The 22,422-nt window shown below is 46.0% G+C and overlaps 1 protein-coding gene across 4 annotated transcripts; it reads right to left on the bottom strand.

Annotated features, from left to right (window-relative positions):
• Nucleotides 1-1,021: 1,021 nt before the first annotated feature.
• Nucleotides 1,022-21,794, bottom strand: LOC140724214 (uncharacterized). Of its 4 annotated transcripts, XM_073038703.1 has the most exons (5): nucleotides 21,721-21,794; nucleotides 19,505-19,567; nucleotides 16,988-19,037; nucleotides 14,451-14,618; nucleotides 1,022-3,536 (listed from the first exon to the last, which is right to left on the bottom strand). In XM_073038703.1, exon 5 carries the CDS (start codon nucleotides 3,261-3,263, stop codon nucleotides 1,755-1,757), a length of 1,509 nt encoding a protein of 502 aa, XP_072894804.1. In that variant the 5' UTR covers nucleotides 3,264-3,536; nucleotides 14,451-14,618; nucleotides 16,988-19,037; nucleotides 19,505-19,567; nucleotides 21,721-21,794; the 3' UTR covers nucleotides 1,022-1,754. The 4 variants fall into 4 exon arrangements, 3 of the variants coding, with proteins under 3 accessions (XP_072894804.1, XP_072894803.1, XP_072894805.1); XM_073038702.1 differs by lacking the exon at nucleotides 21,721-21,794 and having other exon boundaries at nucleotides 16,988-20,643; XM_073038704.1 differs by lacking the exon at nucleotides 21,721-21,794 and having other exon boundaries at nucleotides 14,451-14,614; nucleotides 16,988-20,643.
• Nucleotides 21,795-22,422: the final 628 nt, after the last annotated feature.

Below are 22,422 nucleotides of genomic sequence, written 5' to 3'. Positions count from 1 at the left end.
TCCCTCGGGATCGATAAAGTATGTCTGTCTGTCTGTCTGTGTAGAAAATGCCAAAAGAAATCAGACACAATCCAACACATTTCAGGACCCTACAGCAGTTTAATTCAATCTGATTAATTACAAAGGTACAATCAGTGGCAAATATGATTCACCAAAACCTTGCTTTAAAATACAAACGCATGAATGCCCTCTATCACTTCATCGAGGCACCGTAAGTTCAAGCCTGATCCACTTTTAGAGTCAAAATCTTACAAATTATATGATAATCAATACATTATACCAGATAGGACAATCTATAATAACCATCTGGATACAATATTACAGGATAAACAAGCAGGAATAAGTCCCTCAATAGACAAAAGCATTCCCAACACACGCACGTTCCTCGGCCAGTGCAGCACCTCACAACAGGAATTGTTTGTGTCATCAGTCAGATAACTGAATGATTTTCTCTGTCAATCAGCTTCGAAATGTTGCTACTCTGTCATTCGTTGCCACACCCTGTTGCTGATTCCCTTCTCCTCATCATACGTTCTTACGCCGACCATCGTTCAGAGCCTCAAACAATGCCCTGTGTGGACCCACCTCTGGTTTCTGACCCTGCTCCATTGAACATCAAACTAATGGTTTCCCATTCTGCTTTCAGTGTTTGGAGGACAGTGGTGTTTTCTAACAACCCTTCAGAAGCAGGGAAAATGACAAATAATGTGGAAATGAGCCCTGAATAGGGAGGTTAACAACTAATGTCATTCTTCCTCAGCCCAGAGATTTTAGGGGCGAAGAACATCTCAGACAGAACTGCAGTCAGCTCGACTTCCTCAATCTGCAGAAAATTCAAGGGAAACCTCTTCACCCACAGAGTAGTGACTGGAACCCCCCCACAGGGAGAGTGAGAGATGAACAACAAGGGAAGATGTAAAAGGACTGTCACAAACAGTATCACTGGCAGGGTCCAGCCGGCATGAGTTAATTCTCTACTGTACACTAGGTGTGTTGTAAATTCACTAAATACCGGAGACAGTTTAAAATAGAACTGATTTATTTGTCACTGATCCAGTCCCATTAAAGGTGAAGGTGCAGCAGAAGGAACTCCTCCCATGCCCAGTGACCAGGGTGCAGAACTGGGTGTGGTGAGCAGCAGCAATAATTGCAGAGTTCAGCACAAACAGTCACTCTCGAAATTGCATTCAGCAATGGTGATGGACAAATATCCAGCATGCAGCTTATTGAAACTTTCTCCCCAGTGTGAACCCGGTTCTGTCACAAGTGTAACATGCTGCAATGTTTCACTGCTAATGTAATGGCCTCTCTGTAATGTTTCACTGCTGAGGTAATGGTTTCTCTGTAGCAGAGATAAAAGGGTTGTGGCGTGCGATGCTATCCAATGAGAGAAATGTTCTTTCATTGAGTCTGGAAGAGAGATTTTCACGGTCGCTTGCTGGGACAGATGAGAAGACACAAATGGAGAAAATGGGCCCTTATTTTTTCTTTACTAACCCTATAGTGAAAGTAAGAATTATAGAGCTCAGTCCTTTAATGACATATTGTGCATTGTTTGTTATTTCGGGTACTGATTTGTAACAGGGGACACATCGCGCAGCATCCACCCAAACGAGATTTCTTTAGTTTGGCCATGCTGGGGGGGGGGGGTGGCGTGAACACCCCCTATATTAAGCTGCTAGGTGAAGTGAGAGTTACATAAGGTTAGATGACTGAGTGAATCCCTTTCCACATTCACAGCAGGAGAAAGGCCTCTACCCAATGTGAACTCGCTGGTGTCTCTGCAGTTGAGATGATGAAGCGAATCCCTTCCCACAGTCTAAGCAGGTGTACGGTCTCTCCCCAGTGTGAACTGACAGGTGCGCTTGTAGGTGGGATGACTGAGTGAATCCTTCCCCACACTCTGAGCAGGTGAACGGCTTCTCCCCAGTGTGAACTGACTGGTGCGCTTGTAGGTTGGATGACCGAGTGAATCCTTTCCCACACTCTGAGCAGGTGAATGGCCTCTCCCCAGAGTGAACTCGCTGATGTACCTTCAGTTGAGATGACTGAGTGAATCCCTTCCCACAGTCCGAGCAGGTGAACAGCCACTCCCTGTTGTGAACTTGCTGGTGAGCAATTAGGGAGGACAAACGAATGAATCCCTTCCCACAGTCTGAGCAAGTGAATGGCCTTTCTCCAGTGTGAACTCTCTGATGTATCTTCAGTTTAGATGACCGAGCGAATCCCTTCCCACAGTCTGAGCAGGTGAATGGCCTCTCTCCAGAGTGAACTCTCTGATGTATCTTCACTTGAGATGACCGAGTGAATCCCTTCCCACAGTCTGAGCAGGTGAATGGCCTCTCTCCAGTGTGAACTGATTGGTGTACCTTCAAATTAGATGAGCAAATGAATCCCATCCCACAGTCTGAGCAGCTGAACGGCCTCTCTCCAGTGTGAACTCGCTGATGTACCTTCAGTTGAGATGACTGAGTGAATCCCTTCCCGCAGTCTGAGCAGGTGAATGGCCTCTCTCCAGTGTGAACTCGCTGATGTACCTTCAGTTGAGATGACTGAGTGAATCCCTTCCCACAGTCTGAGCAGGTGAATGGCCTCTCTCCAGTGTGAACTCTCTGATGTATCTTCAGTTTAGATGACTGAGTGAATCCCTTCCCACAGTCTGAGCAGGTGAAAGGCCTCTCTCCAGTGTGAACTGATTGGTGTACCTTCAAATTAGATGAGCAAATGAATCCCATCCCACAGTCTGAGCAGCTGAACGGCCTCTCTCCAGTGTGAACTCGCTGATGTACCTTCAGTTGAGATGACTGAGTGAATCCCTTCCCACAGTCTGAGCAGGTGAATGGCCTCTCTCCAGAGTGAACTCTCTGATGTATCTTCAGTTTAGATGACTGAGTGAACCCGTTCCCACAGTCTGAGCAGGTGAAAGGCCTCTCTCCAGTGTGAACTGATTGGTGTACCTTCAAATTAGATGAGCAAATGAATCCCATCCCACAGTCTGAGCAGCTGAACGGCCTCTCCCCGGTGTGAACTCGTTGATGTACCTTCAATTGAGATGAGCAACTGAATTTCTTCCCACAGTCTGAGCAGGTGAACGCCCTCTCTCCAGTGTGAACTCTCTGATGTACCTTCAGTTGAGATGAGCAAGTGAATCCCTTCCCACAGTCTGAGCAGGTGAACGGCCGCTCCCTGGTGTGAATTTGCTGGTGAGCCATTAGGTCAGATGACCAAGTGAATCCTTCCCCACAAATTCTGCAGGCGGCCATCCTCTTCCCAATGTGAATTAACTGGTGTGTCCACAGGTGGGAAGACTTTCTGAATCCCTTCTCACACACAGAACAGGTGAATGGCCTTGTCCCAGTGTGAACTCGCTGATGTACCTTCAGTTGTGATGAGCAAGTGAATCCCTTCCCACAGTCTGAGCAGGAAGGATGATCCAGTGAATCCCTTGCTCCACTTCTTAAATATCTGGACAGAGACAACAAAACTGGTGTGTTGTGTTCGAGATTCCCGTAGAAAAGGTCTTCATCATTTTTAACCTGTAAAACAATTTACAAAATCCATCAATGGGTGAAGGGCATCATTGCAGTGAGAACACTTGGGTTATCAAGGTGTCATCTGGCATTAAACTGTTACAATGAAGTTCAACCCAAGCTGGAGACAGAAATCATCTTCTAACAGGACACAGAGCTGGTATCTGGAATGACCCTCAAATTCTCTGATGCACTTCCTATCTCTATAAGAATGGGGCACTTCTGCCATGTACAATCTGTGACCTGGCTCCATTTGAGTGTCTCCATTCCCTGTTCCCACTGAGCTGCATGGATTCCTGGGAGTGGAAGCATTGGACAGGCAGGAGGACAAAACTGTAGCTAAACTGAGAAGCCAAAGCCAAAGAGAGGGCAAAATATAGAGCAAAACCTATATGGAAGCTTTTAGAAACCAACAGAAGATGACTAAAAAAAAGCCAGATGAGCTCAGGGCATGGGATTATGATATTGTAGTCATTAATGAGTCTTGGTAGCACCCAACAGTCTGAGGCATTTAGAGGAACAAAATATCCGGGGCCTGAATATCTCTTGAAAACCAAGGTTCCCTGCACCAGTTACCTTTCAACTTTTATTTTATCAGGCACATGCAAGCTCTACACCATCAGAATTTCACTTCTGAAGGCCTCCCAGTTACCAAGTACTCCTTTGCCAGAAAACAGCCTGTCCCATAGCACACTTGTCAGATCCTTTCTGAAACCATCTAAATTGACCTTTCTCCAATTCAGAATCTCAACCCGTGGTCCAGACCTCTCTTTTTCCACCGTTACTTTGAATTTCATGGATTATGATCACTAATTTCTGTCACCAGCCCTGGATCACTTCCTAACGGCTTATTGCACACTTCTACATCGGGAATTCTACGTACTGATTAAGGGCACATTTGACAAACTCTGCTGTATCTAGTCTTTTACAGTATGGGAGTCCCAGACAATATATGGAAAGTTAACATCATTTACTGAATCAACCTTTGTTTCTTGGCATGGTCTGCAATCTCTCTACAAATTTGTTCCTCTAAATCCCTCAGACTGTTGGGTGTAAGCAAGTCCCAGTAATGGCTACAATATCATAATTCCCTGTCCTGAGCTCATCTGGCTTTCCTACGATGCTTCTTGCATTGTGATATACACAGCTCAGCACATTCATCGCACCATGCTCAACCATTTGATTGCTGACTCTGTCTGCGGTCTGAATAACATCTGACTGGTGTCAAGAAAACAAACTCTCCCTCATTGGCACAAAAACAAAGGAGCTGATTGTGGATGACAGGAGGATTGGAGACAGGCTAACCCCTATTGACATCAAGATATCAATGGATCTGGGGTTGAGAGGGTGAACAGCTTTAAGATCCTCAGCACAAACATCAACAAGGATCTCACATGGTCTGTACAAACCGGCCGTGTTGTGAAAAGAGCAAAGGAGCCCCTTTTTCACCTCAGATCATTGAAGACATTTGGTATGGGCCCAAATCTTAAGAGCATTCTACAGGGAGACAATTGAGAGCATCCTGACTGGCTGCATCACTGCCTGGTATGTGAACTGTACTTCCCTCAATCTCAGGAACCTGCAGAGAGTGGTGCAGACAGCCCAGCGCATCTGTAGATGTGAACTTCCCATGATTCAGGGCATTTACAGAGACAGGTGTTTAAAAGGGGCCCAAAGGATATTGGGAACCCAATTCATCACAACCACAAACTGTTCCTGCTGCTACCATCCAGGAAACGGTCCCACAGCAAAAGGACTAATAGGCTTCAGGACATCATCTTCTACCAGGCCATCAGACTCATTAATTCATGCTGATGGAATTGCATTTCTGCTATATTGACTATCCTATGTACAAACTATTTATTAGAAATTACTATAACTTACACATTGCACATTTAGATTGAGACGTAACGTAAAGATTTCTACCCCTCATGTATATAACAGACTCCCAGCTGATCCAGAATTCATCCATTTCAAGTTCCAACTCCTTAAGGTGCAGGGTTACAAGCTGCAGCTGGATGCACATCTTGTAGGTGAGGGTATCAGGGACACTGGAGGTCTCCCCACCTTCCCACCAATATCCCCTCTAACTTGTAATGACCAGTGTGCACATAAATCATGTACTGTACATTTTTTTACCCAGTGACAAAATGTGCATAGTGATTTTTATATAGTGAGGTATTCATTTTAACAGCTAGCAAATCACTGTCAATAAGAACTTTGATCTCCTCTGGGTTCGATCGAGTTCATCTGCTCTCTCACACTATATAGCAGGCCTGTAGATAGAAAGATAGATAGATAGATACTTTATTCATCCCCATGGGGAAATTCAACATTTTTTCCAATGTCCCATACACTTGTTATAGCAAAACTAATTACATACAATACTTAACTCAGTAAAAATATGATATGCATCTAAATCACTCTCTCAAAAAGCATTAATAATAGCTTTTAAAAAGTTCTTAAGTAGTTTACTTAAATACATTAAATACAATCAACCCCGGCACTTTAACATATCTTACTCCTGGTGGTTGAATTGTAAAGCCAAATGGCATTGGGGAGTATTGATCTCTTCATCCTGTCTGAGGAGCATTGCATCGATAGCAACCTGTCGCTGAAACTGCTTCTCTGTCTCTGGATGGTGCTATGCAGAGGATGTTCAGGGTTTTCCATAATTGACCGTAGCCTACTCAGCGCCCTTCGCTCTGCTACCGATGTTATACTCTCCAGTACTTTGCCCACGACAGAGCCCGCCTTCCTTACCAGCTTATTAAGACGTGAGGCGTCCCTCTTCTTAATGCTGCCTCCCCAACACGCCACCACAAAGAAGAGGGCGCTCTCCACAACTGACCTATAGAACATCTTCAGCATCTCACTACAGACATTGAATGACGCCAACCTTCTAAGGAAGTACAGTCGACTCTGTGCCTTCCTGCACAAGGCATCTGTGTTGGCAGTCCAGTCTAGCTTCTCGTCTAACTGTACTCCCAGATACTTGTAGGTCAATGAAGGATTTTCTCACCAAAGGTCTTGCATATTGTCCGTAAGTGGTTTGTTTGCTAAATTATGGTTTGAAAAGTCAGAGTTTCAAATATCACTCCACTTCTTCCCATTTGTAAATTTTCCAGCAACTTTTGCATCACCACAATACACATAGGTAACACCAGTTTCTATATTGGACATAAATATTTCCCATGAAACCTCCTGAGGAATTAAGGATACATACATAAAAAAAAAAACATTTTGACCCTATGTAAGCTCTGGCTAAAAGAATATTTGGGACTGAACAGGAATTTTTGAACTGAAGTCAACTTTGTGTTCAGTGGTTTGCTAAGACAGGCTCATTACCAGTTCTCTGTGGCTTGCAGAGAGACACACTGAGAGCTGATAACATTATGCATTGCACCCTCATTAGCTGATAACATTATACATTGTACCCTCATTTGAGTGAAGGGAGGAGAACTCGCTGATAAGGACAGGAATGAACATCTGTCTGTAATTAAGTCAGGGCCTTGCAATGGGAATAACTGATAAGGACTGGACAGTACATCCACCTGTAATTAAAACCTTCATTTAGCAAACTCTCTTATCTATGTAATTAAGTTTTGCAATAGTAAAGTCTGGGGCTTACTATATATAAATGTCTGGGTTCATGTATAAATACACGGCTGTAACCTGACTGATTCAGTCCACTTGTCAGATGGTGGCAGTGCTTACGTGCCTTCCCTTTGACAACTGGGTCTCAAACTCCTGCAGGAGAATGCGCAATAAACCGTGGTGACGATAAGAACCTGGTCTCCCAAGTTTTATTCAGATTCCACTTTAACGTTTAGTGTCTCGAACAGGATCCCAATATAGGGAGTGCCAAGCAGACGGGCTGAGTAAGTGGCTGGACCACTCTGGGGATGGCGGAGACTGACCGGGCACTCAATAGGTATTTTATCTTTCATCGCTCTCCGTTCGTTCCTTTCGGGGTACGGTCCCTCGCCCAAGGCTAATCGTATACCTTGACGGGATCAGGAAAGAATCTGTTGGGAGACTCGTATAAGGGAGGCAAAATTTTAGTAAGTGGGCAGGAGGCGGTTCCAGGTAAATTTCACTAAGTAGACAGGAGGCAGACGTGCCGGGTAAATTAATTAAATGAGCATGAAGTGCCAGCCGGGTAAATTTATTAAATGGACAGGAGGTGTCAGCTGGGTAAATGTATCTGTTTGTTAATTAAGCAGGAGGCTTTGTGCCGGGTAAATTACTTAGAGAACATGGGTCAATTGCAGTCGATTGATATGAGTGGGCCGGGAGCAGCCCTACACAATGTGTGAGAGTTTTCCAGACAAGGAAAAAGATTTGCGCATGTTGAGTGCAGCACTGAATAAGAAATTGGGGGACAAAATCTGGCCACTGTGGGGGAACCAGGGATATTACCTCATGAGAACAAGCAGTAAATTTGATATGGAAAAAGAACTGTGGAAAGAAGTGGAAATTGTTGGAAAGGAAATGGAAGGATAAGGCAGATGCAAAGTGGAACGGTACATTATTAGCAAGTTGGAGGAATAATGCATGTGACAAAGGGTACGTTCAGCAGGAGGAACGCCAAAGTTTGGGAGACACTAAAAGCGGTGCGTGAATGGGTGGATAGACGAAGAAAACAAGAGCAGGGATAAAAACATAAGCAAACTGAGTCTAGCCTAGATAGGAGAGAATGGCAGGAATGTCAGTCTGAAGTTCGAACTGATAGGGAAACAAGAGATCCCAAACCCATGTCTGGCATACCAACCCTGTTACAGGACAGTGACTGTGATGAGGTGTGGGCACCCAAGGTACTCCCCCCCCAACACCTCACCAGGAGCCGAGTGCACCCAGTGCTCCCGAACCCCTATCCTCCCAGTACTCAGATACGGTGACCACTCGGGTAAAACAGTGGCGGCAGGGAAGGGGGAGGTCCCTATACCATGAGATTCGGAAAGGGAATACGTACGATTATTCCGAGACAGGGAGGGAAGAATCCAATAGAACCCCAGAGGTAATGGCTCCACAAAGACATTGGCTCAATGGAAGAAGCCAGAGAGTGGTAGTGGAGGATTGCTACTCTTGAGTGGAGGCCTGTGACTAGTGGTGTGCCACAGGGATCAGTGCTGGGTCCATTGTTATTTGTTATCTATATCAATGATCTGGATGATAATGTGGCAAATTGGATCAGCAAATTTGCCGATGATACAAAAATTGGAGGTGTAGTTGTCAGTGAGGAAGGTTTTCAAAGCTTGCAGAGGGATTTGGACTAGTTGGAGGAATGGGCTGAAAAATGGCAGATGGAGTTTAATGCGGACAAGTGTGATGTATTGCACTTCGGAAGATCAAGGTAAAACATACAAGATAAATGGTAGGACACTGAGGAGTGCAGTAGAACAGAGGGATCCGGGAGTACAGATACATAATTCCCTAAAAGTTGTAAAGAGAGCTTTAGGTACATTGGCCTTTATAAATCAAAGTATTGAGTATAAGAGTTGGAATGTAATGGTGAGGTTGTATAAGACATTGGTGAGACAGAATTTGGAGTATTGTGTGCAGTTTTGGTCACCTAATTACAGGAGGGGTATTAATAAGATTGAAAGAGTGCAAAGAAGGTTTACAAGGATGTTGCTGGGACTTGAGAAACCGAGTTACAGAGAAAGGTTGAATAGGTTAGGACTTTATTCCCTGGAGCATAGGGGAATGAGCGGTGATTTGATAGAGATGTATAAAATTATGATGGGTATAGATAGAGTGAATGCAAGCAGGCTTTTGCCACTGAGGCCAGGGGGAAAAAAACTAGAGGTCATGGGTTAAGGGTGAAAAGTTTAAAGGGAACATCAGTGGGGGGCTTCTTCATTCAGGGAGTGGTGGGAGTGTGGAATGAGCTGCCAGAGGAAGTGGTGAATGCGGGCTCACCTTTGACATTTAAGAAAAACTTGGACAGGTATATGGATGAGAGGGGTTTGGAGGGATATGGCCCAGGGGCAGGTCAGTGGGACTAGGCAGAAAAATGGTTTGGCACAGCCAAGAAGGGCCAAAAGGCCTGTTACTGTGCTGTAATGTTCTATGGTTCTAAAGGCAATTGCCCACCCGAATGCTGCCCAATCCACGAGCAGGAGGAGGGACAGTCCTCAGTGATTCCTGTGTATGCACCCTGGAAGCCTCAAGAAATGATAATGATCATGAATCAGGTCCCAGGTAGAAAAGAAAAACCAGCACAGTTTGCTCAGTGTGTCCGCAGTACTATCCAAATGTTTAATGCGACCCTGCAAGATTTATTCGGTCTCTGCTACATGATTCTCTCAGCTGTTGAGGGGCGGAAATGGAAGGCAGGATTGAGATACCAAACCTATCAGGAGTTACAGCCAGGAAACCATAATGAGAATGAACAGACAGACCAGATTATTCAAGCCTTGGAAAGGGCTTTCCAGCAACCTGTAAACATCACTGCAGTTCTTGAATGCAAACCTAAGCCTGGGGAATTGGGAATAGACTATTGGGAGTGATTTGTGGCCTGCTACGGCACTTTCGCAGGAGACTGAGTCTTTAATGATGGGAATCCGTTCCCCAGTTTAACACCTTACTGCTCCAATGCTTACCAACTAAGATAGCCAACATGATTAAAACAAATAATATGGATTGGCCTGACAATGATTGAAATCGAATGCAAAGAGCTTTGACATATTATTGGGACCTGACATTGTGTGCTGTATCTGGGGATAAGAAATGGAAACAAAAACCTACCAAGGGACAGGTGGGGACAACAACCTGTTTAGAAATTGACAATCAATGATGCTTCCTACCGTGAGTACCACTCCTCAGGAAGAGCCCAGTGTAATATTGCAAGTTGCTGGAATTCCTGTTCCGTTTATGATTGATATGGGGCAACCACAACCACTCTCGATCAGGAAATAGTATCGGAAAAGAGAAAACAGCTATCAGACTCTGTTTGGGTTTGAATGAATGGAATGTACGTATCCACGTACCCAGCCACTGCAGGTGGAATTCTAGGGGAACCAGTGTGAGGTTTTATTTACAGTCACCACCAGTTGGGGTGTAATCTAGCAGAGAGGGACTTGCTCTGTCCATTGGAAGTCGAGATTCTCTGCGTGGACAAGGGTATTACCCTGGGACTAGTGAACAACCGACAGCTTCTCCAGTTACTGGCACCCCCCCAGTGGTGGGCACTTAATCTGGACTCCATTGTGTTTGAACCCCTTCTGCCAGCGGCCGACCCTCATGTGACTCTGTGCTATGACCCTCCGGGGTGCTCAACTGAGGAAAGCCAGTACTAGGTCCCCCTCGAGGGACAGAAGTTCCCAGTCACGGTGATTGGAGAGGTTAAAGGAAAAGAGGGCAGTGCATTTCTGGCCGAAGTTCCAGATTTCTTTGGCGACAGACAGGACTGGTTGTTCCCCATACTACCAGGGTCAGGGTTTGCCCCGGGTTCAAACCAAAGACCCTAGGGTTCCTTGCTTACATTTTGATGTAACAAGCCTCCAGCAACAAGGGAGACTGGCAAAACTTGGTCGCGGGACAACTCCAATACTGGAAGGAGTCTGAGGTGAAGACAGGACATCTTGTAAAACACTCTATCAATATTGACTGAACCCTAGACGTTGTACCCCGTCTCTGGGCAACCTCAGGCTAAGAAGACGGCCGCACCAACTGCCCCCCATCTGGATCACCGTGAAAGATTCTCCCATCCATTCCGCAATACGCCCTCAAGCCTGAGTAAATGTTTTATGAGGATATGAAGTTCTTTTGTGGATCCAGCAGGAAAACAATATTCTGACTATGTGATAGTGACAGACAGTGAAATAATTGAGCAGGCCTCTTTTGAAGCAGCTGTCTCCACCCAGGAGGCTGAGCTGTTTGCTCTGACTCCTGCCTGTATCCTAGCAACAGACTAAAGTGCGAACGTTCACACAGACTCCCATTATGCATTTGGAGCTGTACATGACTACGGGGCTCTCTGGGAACAGGGGGATTTCTGTCTTGCTTTGGCCACCCCATTAGTAATGCCACCTTTATAAACAACTTACTCACCGCTCTACAGCTACCTCGAGTTTTGACTATTATTAATGTGCGGCCCACACCCGCCAGTCGGACTGGGTCACTAAAGGCAATGCTTTACCAGATCAGACAGCGAAAAGTGCGGCACAATCCTCGGTAGTTGTAGTCTCCTCGGGTTCCCATCAAGCAATCCTCCGTGACTTAAGCAGAACGGGTTTGCCAGACATGTGGGAGGTACGTACTTCAGCAGGACGCCTCTGATGAGGAGCGCAAACTGTGGTCCCAGATGGGGTGCCAGAAAGATCCCGACCAAGGTTTTTGGATCACCCCAGTGGGACAGGTTTGTGTTCCTACACAGTTTTTACCAATATTGGTCGATTATATACAGAACTGTACACACCTGGGAAAGGAGGGAATGGTTGGTAACCAGCACACTGGGTATGACTCCCTCGACAGATAGACCTTTTTCCTGTCTACAAGTTGATTTTATTGAATTGCCTAGAGTACATTGCTATTGATACTGCTTAGATATTATAGATGTGTTTAGTAGATGGTTTGAAGCTATTCCAATGACCACTAATACAGCTATGACTGTTGTGAAGGTATTATTACAGGAAGTAATTCCCAGGTACAAGCCAGAGATGCTGAGCTCTGACAATAGCCCACATATTGTTGTGACAGTGAACAAAGAGGTATGTAACAAACTAACTATGAGGCAACAATTCCACTGTGCACACCACCCACGGACTGCTGGCATAGTGGAAAGAGTCAATGGCACTCTGAAGAGTAAATTGGCCAAACTAACTGTGGTTACTGGACTCACTTGGTTGAAGGACCTACCATTAGCCCTATTCCACATGCGGGTTACCCCACAGGGGAAAACAGTGTTGTCACCAGCTGAAATCATCATGAGGACACCCTGGGGACCAAGACCTTGTATACCATTGTTGCCAGAAAGTCTACCAGCAAAATTCAAAATTCATACTCTTGGGGAAGAGATGGGAAATAACCAAAATTCTCCAAGCATTACATACACAGGTATGACAGGCTTACAAGGAAGAGAACTACCCCGCAGAGAGGAGTGACTATCCCACCCAAGAACCTGGGAATATTGTTCTGATCAAGAACTGGGATTGTGGGAAACTCGGATCTCGGTGGAGACAACCATATCAGGTGTTACTGACAACTCCATGGCTGTGAAACTGAAGGGGCAATCTCGTTGGATACACTGAACAGTCTGCAATCGTGTTACTGAAGGAACTGAGTAGAATGACTCTTGGACTAAAGGAAAATGTATTGTCTGATAGTGGTATTCATGCTTATGTCTTTGACAGGGCTCACCCCAGCATCCAGGGGGCACCCATGTTAACACCTTTGTCTGTCACACCGATGCCAAACAGGTAGAACTAGGGGCCTGCTAGGTTTGTGCTGAAATTCCGCAGCATGGTAAACTATGATTCCAATGTCAGTAATCCCGCTCAACCAGAGTGAGGAACTCTCAGCCTGGGCTTTCTCAAACAACACCCGGGGAAGTGAGGTGAGGGACTGTGGTACTGTGGCTGTCAGTGTTTTGAGGGATGGTATCTCAGGCTCCCACCAAACGGAACTTCCTACACTGGGAAACATGCATCCTGGCCATACTTGCAGGTGCCCGGCAGCGGAGAGGATTAACTGAGACTGAGTGATTTTGGATGATCACTTTTCTCTCCTATGGAGTAGCCAGGAATTCACCAGAGATAATCAATTTGTCTACAGCACTTGAGCTGGCCACAATACTGCAGGGGCCCTGACAGAAACAAAGGCCCAAGTAACAGAAATATCCACTGAAATGATTGCAATCCTGCAAACAGTCATACAGAATCGTATGGCTTTAGATTTTATCCTCGCTGAGAAAGGGGGAACCTGTGTTATTATTGACACAGAATGCTGCACCTATATCCCTGATGAGTCTAACATTACATCTCTCTCCAAGCACACTGCCAGGGAGATTGACAGCATCAAGAAAGTAGAGCAGGATTTACACGGGTTCACTGAAGGTTCGAAATGGTGGTCTTTGAAGGCCTGTTTGTTAATATATGGGGGATGATATTGCATTATGGCCTAATAGTTGTACACATCATTGTAATAATAACTGTTGTACACTGTTTCTTCCTACTGATAAGTCAATGCTGTACTCAGTTGCTTTCTCTGTAAAAAAACTACTGCTTTGTTGATCATGTAATGATCAAAAGGAGGGAATGATAAAGTATGCAAAAGGGTTAACACTTGGTTAAACAATAGCAGCCTGCTTTTCTGAAAGAAACTGCTGATGAGCACCAGATGTGCTAAGCCATGCTGAGCCCTATTTCTTCTTGATGGAAGCTAGCTCGGGTTCCAGGATGCTCATCTCCTTGTGCACTCACGTGTAGAGATAGGACAGCTTCAGTCAGTTCTCTGTGTGTAAGCCATTATGACTATTTTGTAATTTGTCTTTAGGGGCTGTCATGTAGTAAATAACTTTGGCTCCAGCCTGCCTTGTGTGGTGGGTATCTGGACAGATATATCTGTGGTGTAAGGGGAATTGTTAGTCAGTTAGTGGATTGGACAGGAACAGTCATAGACTCTTCCTGTTTGAGTGACTAACTGAATAAGCCCCGGGTGCTTGGAATAAAGAGTTTGTATTTATACGGTCTCTGAGTGACTTTATCCGGATTCGACTTTGACAGAATGAGAGTGGTTTTAAAGGACTGGGCTGCTGGAAACACATTACCAGACCTAGAGTGATTGCAACTGGATCTGACAGAGGCATAACTGGTTCCTCTGGGCACATTCAGTCTCACTTCCAACTATTTCCTTCCTTCCCTAGTACAGGTATGTAATCTCTAAAGGACCAGTGTTTGAGTAAATGAGACTCACCAAACTTTCTCCTGACTGAATCACTGGAATCTTCGAATCAGATGGGTTCTCTCCAGTTGATGCTCTCAATCCTCAGGCTGGTTCGCTTGTTGCTGTTCCCTCGTCTTCAGTTGTGGTTTGCTTCCAGTTGAGGTTTTTCTTCCAATAAATCTCTCACCGCAGGTCTAACTTTAACATGAAAGATAATGAAGCACGTTAACAATAGAAAGAACAAAATATTTCTGCTTAATGTTACTAAGAAGAAAACTCACTGAAATTTAAATGTTGAAGGCAAATATAATGATCTCAGTAAACAATCTTTTATTGTCCCTCACACGTCACAAAACGATATGGGAGAAGAAGGAGCCATCATTCAGTATGGTAAGACATAAGACACAGGAACAGAATAAGGTGATTCGATCCATCTGGTCTGCCCCACCACTCAACCATGGCTGATTTTTATTCCAACACCATATTCCTGCCTTCCTCCTGTAACCCTGAAGCGACTTAGCAATCATCAATATATTAATCTCTGTCATAAACGTACCCAAATGGCAGCCTCGACCACCCTCTACAGCAACAAATTCCACAAATCAGACATCCTTTGGCTGAAGAAATTTTTCTCACCTCAATTTTAAAGGGAAGCATCTTTATTCTGAGACAGTGCTATCAGATCACAGATTCTCTGTCTAATGGAAACATCCTCTCCATGTCCACTGTATCCAGGCTTTTCAGCATTCGGTAGGTTTACTTAACCATACACCCCTCGACTACCCCCTCCCCTTTCACCCCCGTCTGAACTCCATTGAGCACAGGTCCAGAATCATCAAATGCTCCTCATACATAAAGCCGATCATTTCTGAGATAATTCTTGCAAACCTTGTTAGCAACACACGACGTGATCGTGCGTCACAAAGCGGGGGACGGGGCATATCTGCGGTACATAGCCTCACGTGACCTGTTGGCGGGACTCCCCTTTCAGTTCTGCGGAAATAGACAGCCTGGGCTCCTGGTTTGGATCGCTCAATGCAGATTCAGTGAAGTCGACACATTTCTGACGAGCCCAGATAACTGGGTACTGTCAGAAACGAGCCACGCTCCCGAATAATGGCTTCAAGACAAATTCAAGGAAACAAAATTTATTAACAGTTCTGCAGAGCTGGGCCCCTTCAGAAAAGGGAACCCTGAACCTTACAGGGCAGCAGGTTTTATCCTTCTTCCTTACCCCTCCCCTCCCTGACTCCATTCCATATTTGGAGTTGTTTTTTTACACGTTTCTGTAAAACAATAGTCCATATCTCAGGACTTCAATGATTCCACAAACAGTTAATTTTGTCAAGGCTTCTGCATTCATAATTAGATCACACTTGTTTACAGACTTTAAACCAGACATAATTAAATCACAGTTGTCCCTAGACATAATTAAATCACATTTGTCCTTTGACTTTAACCCGGACCTGCCAGAAACGCACATCTTAATTTTGAATCTTACAATACCACCCTTTTTCTTTTTAAGATGTGCGTTTCAGCTAGCATTTCTCTCACTCCCAGGGGGCCCACGTTCTTCTTTAATAGCATACGTTTTAGCTCGTTTGTCCCATGATGGGGTATCGCTACTGCCTGGAGCTGGAATATACTGCGCCTGATCAGTGTTCGTATACAAGGAATCAAACACAGCAAAAGTAAGAGAATCAGTAAACCCCCGCCTGCTACTAGGAGAGCGGTGCGCCACCAACTACCTCCCAGTAGCCCGTCTAGCCAACTCATGTTCCCCAGGGATCTCCAGGTTTGTACTGGCACATTGGGCCAGTTTCCGAATTTTGTCGGATATTTTTAACACGGCCTTTCCACTGTCGTCTATCTTAAGGCAACAGTTTGTAAGATTGAACTTCCCACATACCCCGCCTTCAGAGGCCAATAGGTAATCCACAGCCAGCCTGTTCTGGTATATTGCTGTTCGCATCTGACTCTGCTGTTTTGCCAACAGCTCCAATGCCAGTGCCGTTTGATTGGTTATCACTTCCACCACCGCCTGCAGTCTAATAATTCGGTTTAACATGTAGACAGGAGTGCGATACCTCCACGACCCATCCTGGGCCCAGGTCGCTGGCCCATAGTATACAATAATGTGAGCCGGTGGCCACTCATCACCCCACTCATCCACCTTTATCTCCCGTGTTTCTCTCCTTAATGAATCAAACAGCTTAATTCCCAGCTTCCGGTCACCCTCCTGATGCAGGAGGAAGAACTCCGGTCTTTCCTGGGACAGCTGAGACTTCTCATGGTCCCCCCCTGTCCCATGTATCCTTTATTATAGACTTGGTAATAAGGTTTACTATTCTCCCAACATGTTTCTCTCTTGCTTAGATCATAGCATCGATCATTCACATGCGAGTGGGATACAAATGATCCTGGGAACACCCTCTGCCCCACTCGTACCACGGTTCTGCACTTGTCACATTTCCCTTCAATTTCCCCGACATATAGAATCAAATATATTACAGTCAATAATGTTACAGTCCACATAGAGTTCATTTTTGCTGCCTTTTTAGCCTCACCACCATCGGTTCTTCACCGGGAACACAGGTCCACTCAGTGCGGCTTTCGGGCTTCACCGGTCCTTTTACCCTGGATGCGTGTGTCCACCCTTTTTCTTTTGTCCTTACAGCCGCCTCTGTTGTTAGCAGGACCTGGAAAGGGCCTTCCCACTGTGGCTGTAACTTCTCCGGCTTCCAGGTCCTTACCAGAACCCAATCTCCAGGCACGATCTGACGTAAAGCAAAATCGAGCAGCGGAGTCTGGGCCAAGAGACCCTTTTTCCGCAGTTCTGCAAAGGAACGGGACAGTGCCAGTAAATAGTCCCTTACAAAGATATCACCCCCTTGTAGCGTGGGGTACCCTTCCACCTTATTCCAATACGGGAGTCCGAACAACATCTCATATGGGGATATTCCTATGTCCTTGCGGGGCGCTGTTCGTATTCTTAAAAGGGCAATAGGGAGACACTTAGTCCATGGTAGTTTGGTTTCTAACATCAACTTGGTCAGTTGTGCCTTTAGGGTGCTGTTCATTCGTTCTAGTCTTCCCGAACTCTGGGGATGCCATGGGGTATGGTACTTCCATTCGATATCAAGTGCATCAAACCCCCCCGGTTCCCTTCCTGGTACCATACCTCCGGGCTTATTTTCCTATCGTCTTCTTCCCTGAGGGCAAACAGCTGTACCATTATCTTCCCGTTCCTGGGCACAGTCCCGATGCCTAGCCTGACTTGCAGATCCCGCCCGAGCAGGTTGAATCTCGCAGAGGGTAACAAAAGTAGGTCCTGTCCCGTTACCCTATCCTCATGTTCAATTTTCACCTTTTCTATAACAGGTACTTGTATTATTTTGCCTCCAATACCGGATACTCCCATTACCTTTGTTCCAGTTCGGGCGCCGGGAGGTATCTGGATTACGCTAGATCTTTCGGCACCCGAATCTACCATGAAGGTTGTATCTGACCCTTGGGAACCTACTTTTAAATTTACCAGGGGTTCCTGCCGATAATTCATCCCCAAGGGGTGGAACCCCCGACCTCCCTAGTCTTCATCTTCCATCATAGCGTACGAGCGCACTTCCCGTCGGTATCTGGGGCACTCACACCTGAAGTGTCCTTCTTCATTGCAGTGAAAACATCTTAAAGCCTTCCTTAGCCCTCCTCCTTGCTCCTGGCTACTACCTCGATCCAACCATGGTCCCCGTCTCTCTCTCTACTATCTGCGGTTACTTGTCGCACTGTCTGGACCATTATCCTTGCCGTCTTCTGCTTCTCTTCATCCCTTCTTACAAACACTTTCTGTGCCTCCCTAAGTAGTTCACTTAAGGGTTTAGTATTCCAATCTTCTAGTTTTTCCAGTTTTTTTTTATCTGGCCATGCTTTCGATACAAATTCAACACGAATCAGCTGTTGGCCAATCTCCGTCTCAGGGTCTTCGATTTGCGGAGCGGTAGGGGGCACATATGGGGCGGCAGGTGGTCGAGCACCTCCCATGTATTCTTTTTCTGTCCCCCTTCATTTATCATTTTCAATTTATAACTATTTGTCGTTGGTAACCAGCATAGGGCATAATCACATAGCTCGGTCACTCCTGTCCAATTCCGGAACATGTATTCCCGCGATTGCCCAGGAATTCACCTGCAGGCACCCCGCAGTTCCACAATTCTCGTGTACTACGTCTCTACAGGAGAAATCACCTGCAGGAACCCCGCAGTTCCACAATTCTCGTGTACTACATCTCTACAGGAGAAATCACCTGCAGGAACCCCGCAGTTCCACGATTCTTGTGTACTACGTCTCTACAGGAATTCAATTTCTTACCTGGGTCCTGTGCACAGAAATTACTCGATCGCTCACTGTCTCAACTGCCTCGACAACCCCTCTTTGTTTCCTTGAGTCCGCCGGATATCACTCGCTCAAGCCGCGCGGGGCGACGAGCAAGGAATCAGGGACTGCCGAACTCGGCAGGGTGCACTTTCTCTGATGTCCTTCCTTGCCCCCCTCACGGCTGGAGTGTGGATCCCGGACGAGCGCCCCAAGTTGTCAGAAACAAGCCATGCTCCCGAATAATGGCTTCAAGACAAATTCAAGGAAACAAAATTTATTAACAGTTCTGCAGAGCTGGGCCCCTTCAGAGAAGGGAACCCTGAACCTTACAGGGCAGCAGGTTTTATCCTTCTTCCTTACCCCTCCCCTCCCTGACTCCATTCCATATTTAGAGTTGTTTTTTTTACACGTTTCTGTAAAACAATAGTCCATATCTCAGGACTTCAATGATTCCACAAACAGTTAATTTTGTCAAGGCTTCTGCATTCATAATTAGATCACACTTGTTTACAGACTTTAACCCAGACATAATTAAATCACAGTTGTCCCTAGACATAATTAAATCACATTTGTCCTTTGACTTTAACCCGGACCTGTCAGAAACGCACATCTTAATTTTGAATCTTACAGGTACTAAATGAGTAATTGGCCTTCATTTCGGGGCTCACGGCCAACATCGGATCTCCCCGTCCGGGATCGGTCTCAATACTCACCGATGGAAAAGTGATATCTTCGGCCCGCAGACAGTGATCCCGAATCCGCAGAACGCAACCCGCCTGTAGACTGTGAGCATGCGCAAAGCGATTGGTGCATCATCCGGAGGGCGGGGCCTCGGAAGCAACGCACATATGCTGCCCATCTGCGGTTAAATGGGAGGGGCAAAGTGGATCACGTGACCCCCCTCTCCCGGGCAGTTACTCCAGCTACCCATTACTCTGTGGACAGAAGCAAACTTACCACTCACATCTCCTCTCACCCTAAATGTATTAGACATTTCAACCACCAGGAAAAATATATCGTCTGTCCACTCTATTTATTCCTCTCGTAACCTTGTAAACGTCCATCTAGTCTCACCCCAGCCAGCGCCGGTCTAGAGAAAACAACACAAGTTTGTGCAGCCTCTCGTTATAGCTCATGCCCTCTAATCCAGGCAATATCCTGGTAAACCTCTTCCACACCCTCTCCAAAGCCCCGACATCCTTCCGAGAATGGGGGCGCCCAGAACTGTATGAAATACTCCAGATGTGGTCTAACTAGTTTTATAAAGCTGTGTTACGAACTGTAACGTTTTAGAAACGAACCAGCAGCAACAGATTTCACACTAGAGTCTGGTTTTGATGTTAAACCATTTCTTTATTAGGATCTACTTCTCATAACTTAACGAAATAAAGGAAAGTTAACAGTGTTATGTGTGTACATGTGTAAATATAACTCCCAAACTATCGAGCCTGAGGGAAAAAAGCTCAGAGTCTTGTGATGGTAAAGTAGGAAAGTTCAGTAATCCCCGGAATAAATGATGGGAGAGAGATATTTGTAATCCAGGGTGAAACGTAGAGAAAAGGCCGTTACTTCAAAATAACCGTCGACGAAGTTCTTATCCGTTGAATCCGTCCATATACGAGTTATCAGCGAAAGTGACCTGTCACAGGAATACCGTCTTCCAGGGATTACCACACAACATACCCAGGCAATGGTTATCACAAGATATTCCACAACCCACTCCTATGGATTATACGAAGTGACAGCCACACACATTCGTTGTGGTTCTGTGCACCGATGATCAACCCACTCTTGTGGGCAGAGGAGAGTTCCAAGCCTCAGCTGCGACAAACTGAAGCGATCAGCTTTTCCAGTCTCTCTCTCTCTCTTTAGATTGGCCGACTGCCTGTCTGCAGATCGCTCTCTCTCTCTCTCTCTTTAGATTGGCCGACTGTCTGTCTGCAGATCGCTCTCTCTCTCTCTCTCTCTCTCTCTCTCTCTCTCTCTCTCTCTCTCTCTCTCTCTCTCTCTCTCTCTCTCTCTCTCTCTCTCTCTCTCTCTCTCTTATGGTTAATCCACAGTTAGCGCCGTCAGCCTGTGACTGACGTCATAGTCCCGCCTCCTCCCGCCGGCGCTCTTAAAGAAACAGTCACAGTACGACCGCAGGCTCGTAACAGCTGCAACACAACTTCCCGACTTTTGAACTCAAAGCTTCAACTAATAAAGACAACCATGCCATTTGCCATCTAACCACCCGATCAATCTGTGCAGTCTCTTTCAGGGAGCGATGAACTTGGAGTCTGAGATCCCTCTGATCATCAACACTGTTCAGGGTTTTGCATTTAACAGTGTACTGTCTCATACATTCGACCTACCGAGCTGCCAAGATGATCATCACTGATCAAATCTCACTGAGATTTCTCAGGACCTGTTGAATTAATTGCCAAGTGCACAGGTACGGGACGGTACAGATACAGAGAAACACTGACTTGTGACAGCATCACAGGCAAGTACATTCAGATAATACAAGGAATACAAATTATACAATTCTCCCTCAGTGTCAATATAGAAATATGTTTTACGTCATCCTGCTAATAGGACCATAACAACACGGGCTGAGCGGCGGCTCATCTCAGGCGTTTCGGTGTGAAGGCGCGAGGCCAGGCCGCCAGTCCATTCCCTCCTCCTTCAGGTTTCATCGATCACCGTGTGTTTCTCTGTCTCTTCCTCACCCCCACCTTTTATTCTCATGTCCTGCCGAAGGGTTTCGGCCGGTAACGTTGACTGTACTATTTTCCTAGCTGTTACCCGGACTGCTGAGTTCCTCCAGCATTTTGTGCGCGTTGCTCGCATTTCCAGCATCTGCAGATTTTCTCTTGTTTGAGTTCGGGAAAGTTAACTCACTACCCACCGTCAGACCTCTCCGCTTGGGACCGGCTTCAGTACTCACCGAAGAGAAACTGTTGGTGTTACCCCGCAGAGAATAATCCGTTCCTGGCTCCCCGTCCTAGCGGGGAAGGACCCCTCCCGATCCCGAACCCTCCGCCGACCCGCTTCCACAAAGAACGAAAAAACAACGGAGCATGCGCGATCTGTAATAGCGTCATCAGTCATCAGAAACAAACCCAAAGGTGCTGCGGATCCGCGGTGAAACGTGGTCACGTGACTTTGGGTCTCCCACGTGACCCGGAGTCTCTGCTCCCCTGCTCACACGCTGCCCAATCCACCGCCACATTTCCCACATCATTTCATTATATCCCTATCCTATTTTCATACGTACACCGGATACGTATTTAGCTTTTCCCCTCCGTATCTTCCCCGATCCCTTTCCCTCCACCGCCAGGTCACAGAGTTCTCACAGTTATAGTTTCGATTCCCATCCCGGGCAGACACACAATTCAGAACACACAGGAAATGTGCTGGTTTTATTTAAATCACTCTATGCTTATAAACACTAATTTCTATTCACATTCCTCTGGCCTCACTGGACAGGAACACTGAAACATCAAGTGAGAAATAGGTAGGACATTCTAACCATCAACAAGATGACGGCTGCTCTCCCATCTCAGCCACATGTTACTCCCCGATCCTCATTTCCTCGATCCCTTCGGTCTCCACACATCTGCCGGCCTCTGTTTTATGTGAGGACAGT

This window comes from Hemitrygon akajei, unplaced genomic scaffold (genome assembly GCF_048418815.1).
Source record: "Hemitrygon akajei unplaced genomic scaffold, sHemAka1.3 Scf000173, whole genome shotgun sequence".
Classification (NCBI taxonomy): Eukaryota; Metazoa; Chordata; class Chondrichthyes; order Myliobatiformes; family Dasyatidae; genus Hemitrygon; species Hemitrygon akajei.
The sequence above is the reverse complement of the archived record's forward strand: the minus strand, read 5'-3'. Positions and strand labels throughout refer to the sequence as shown.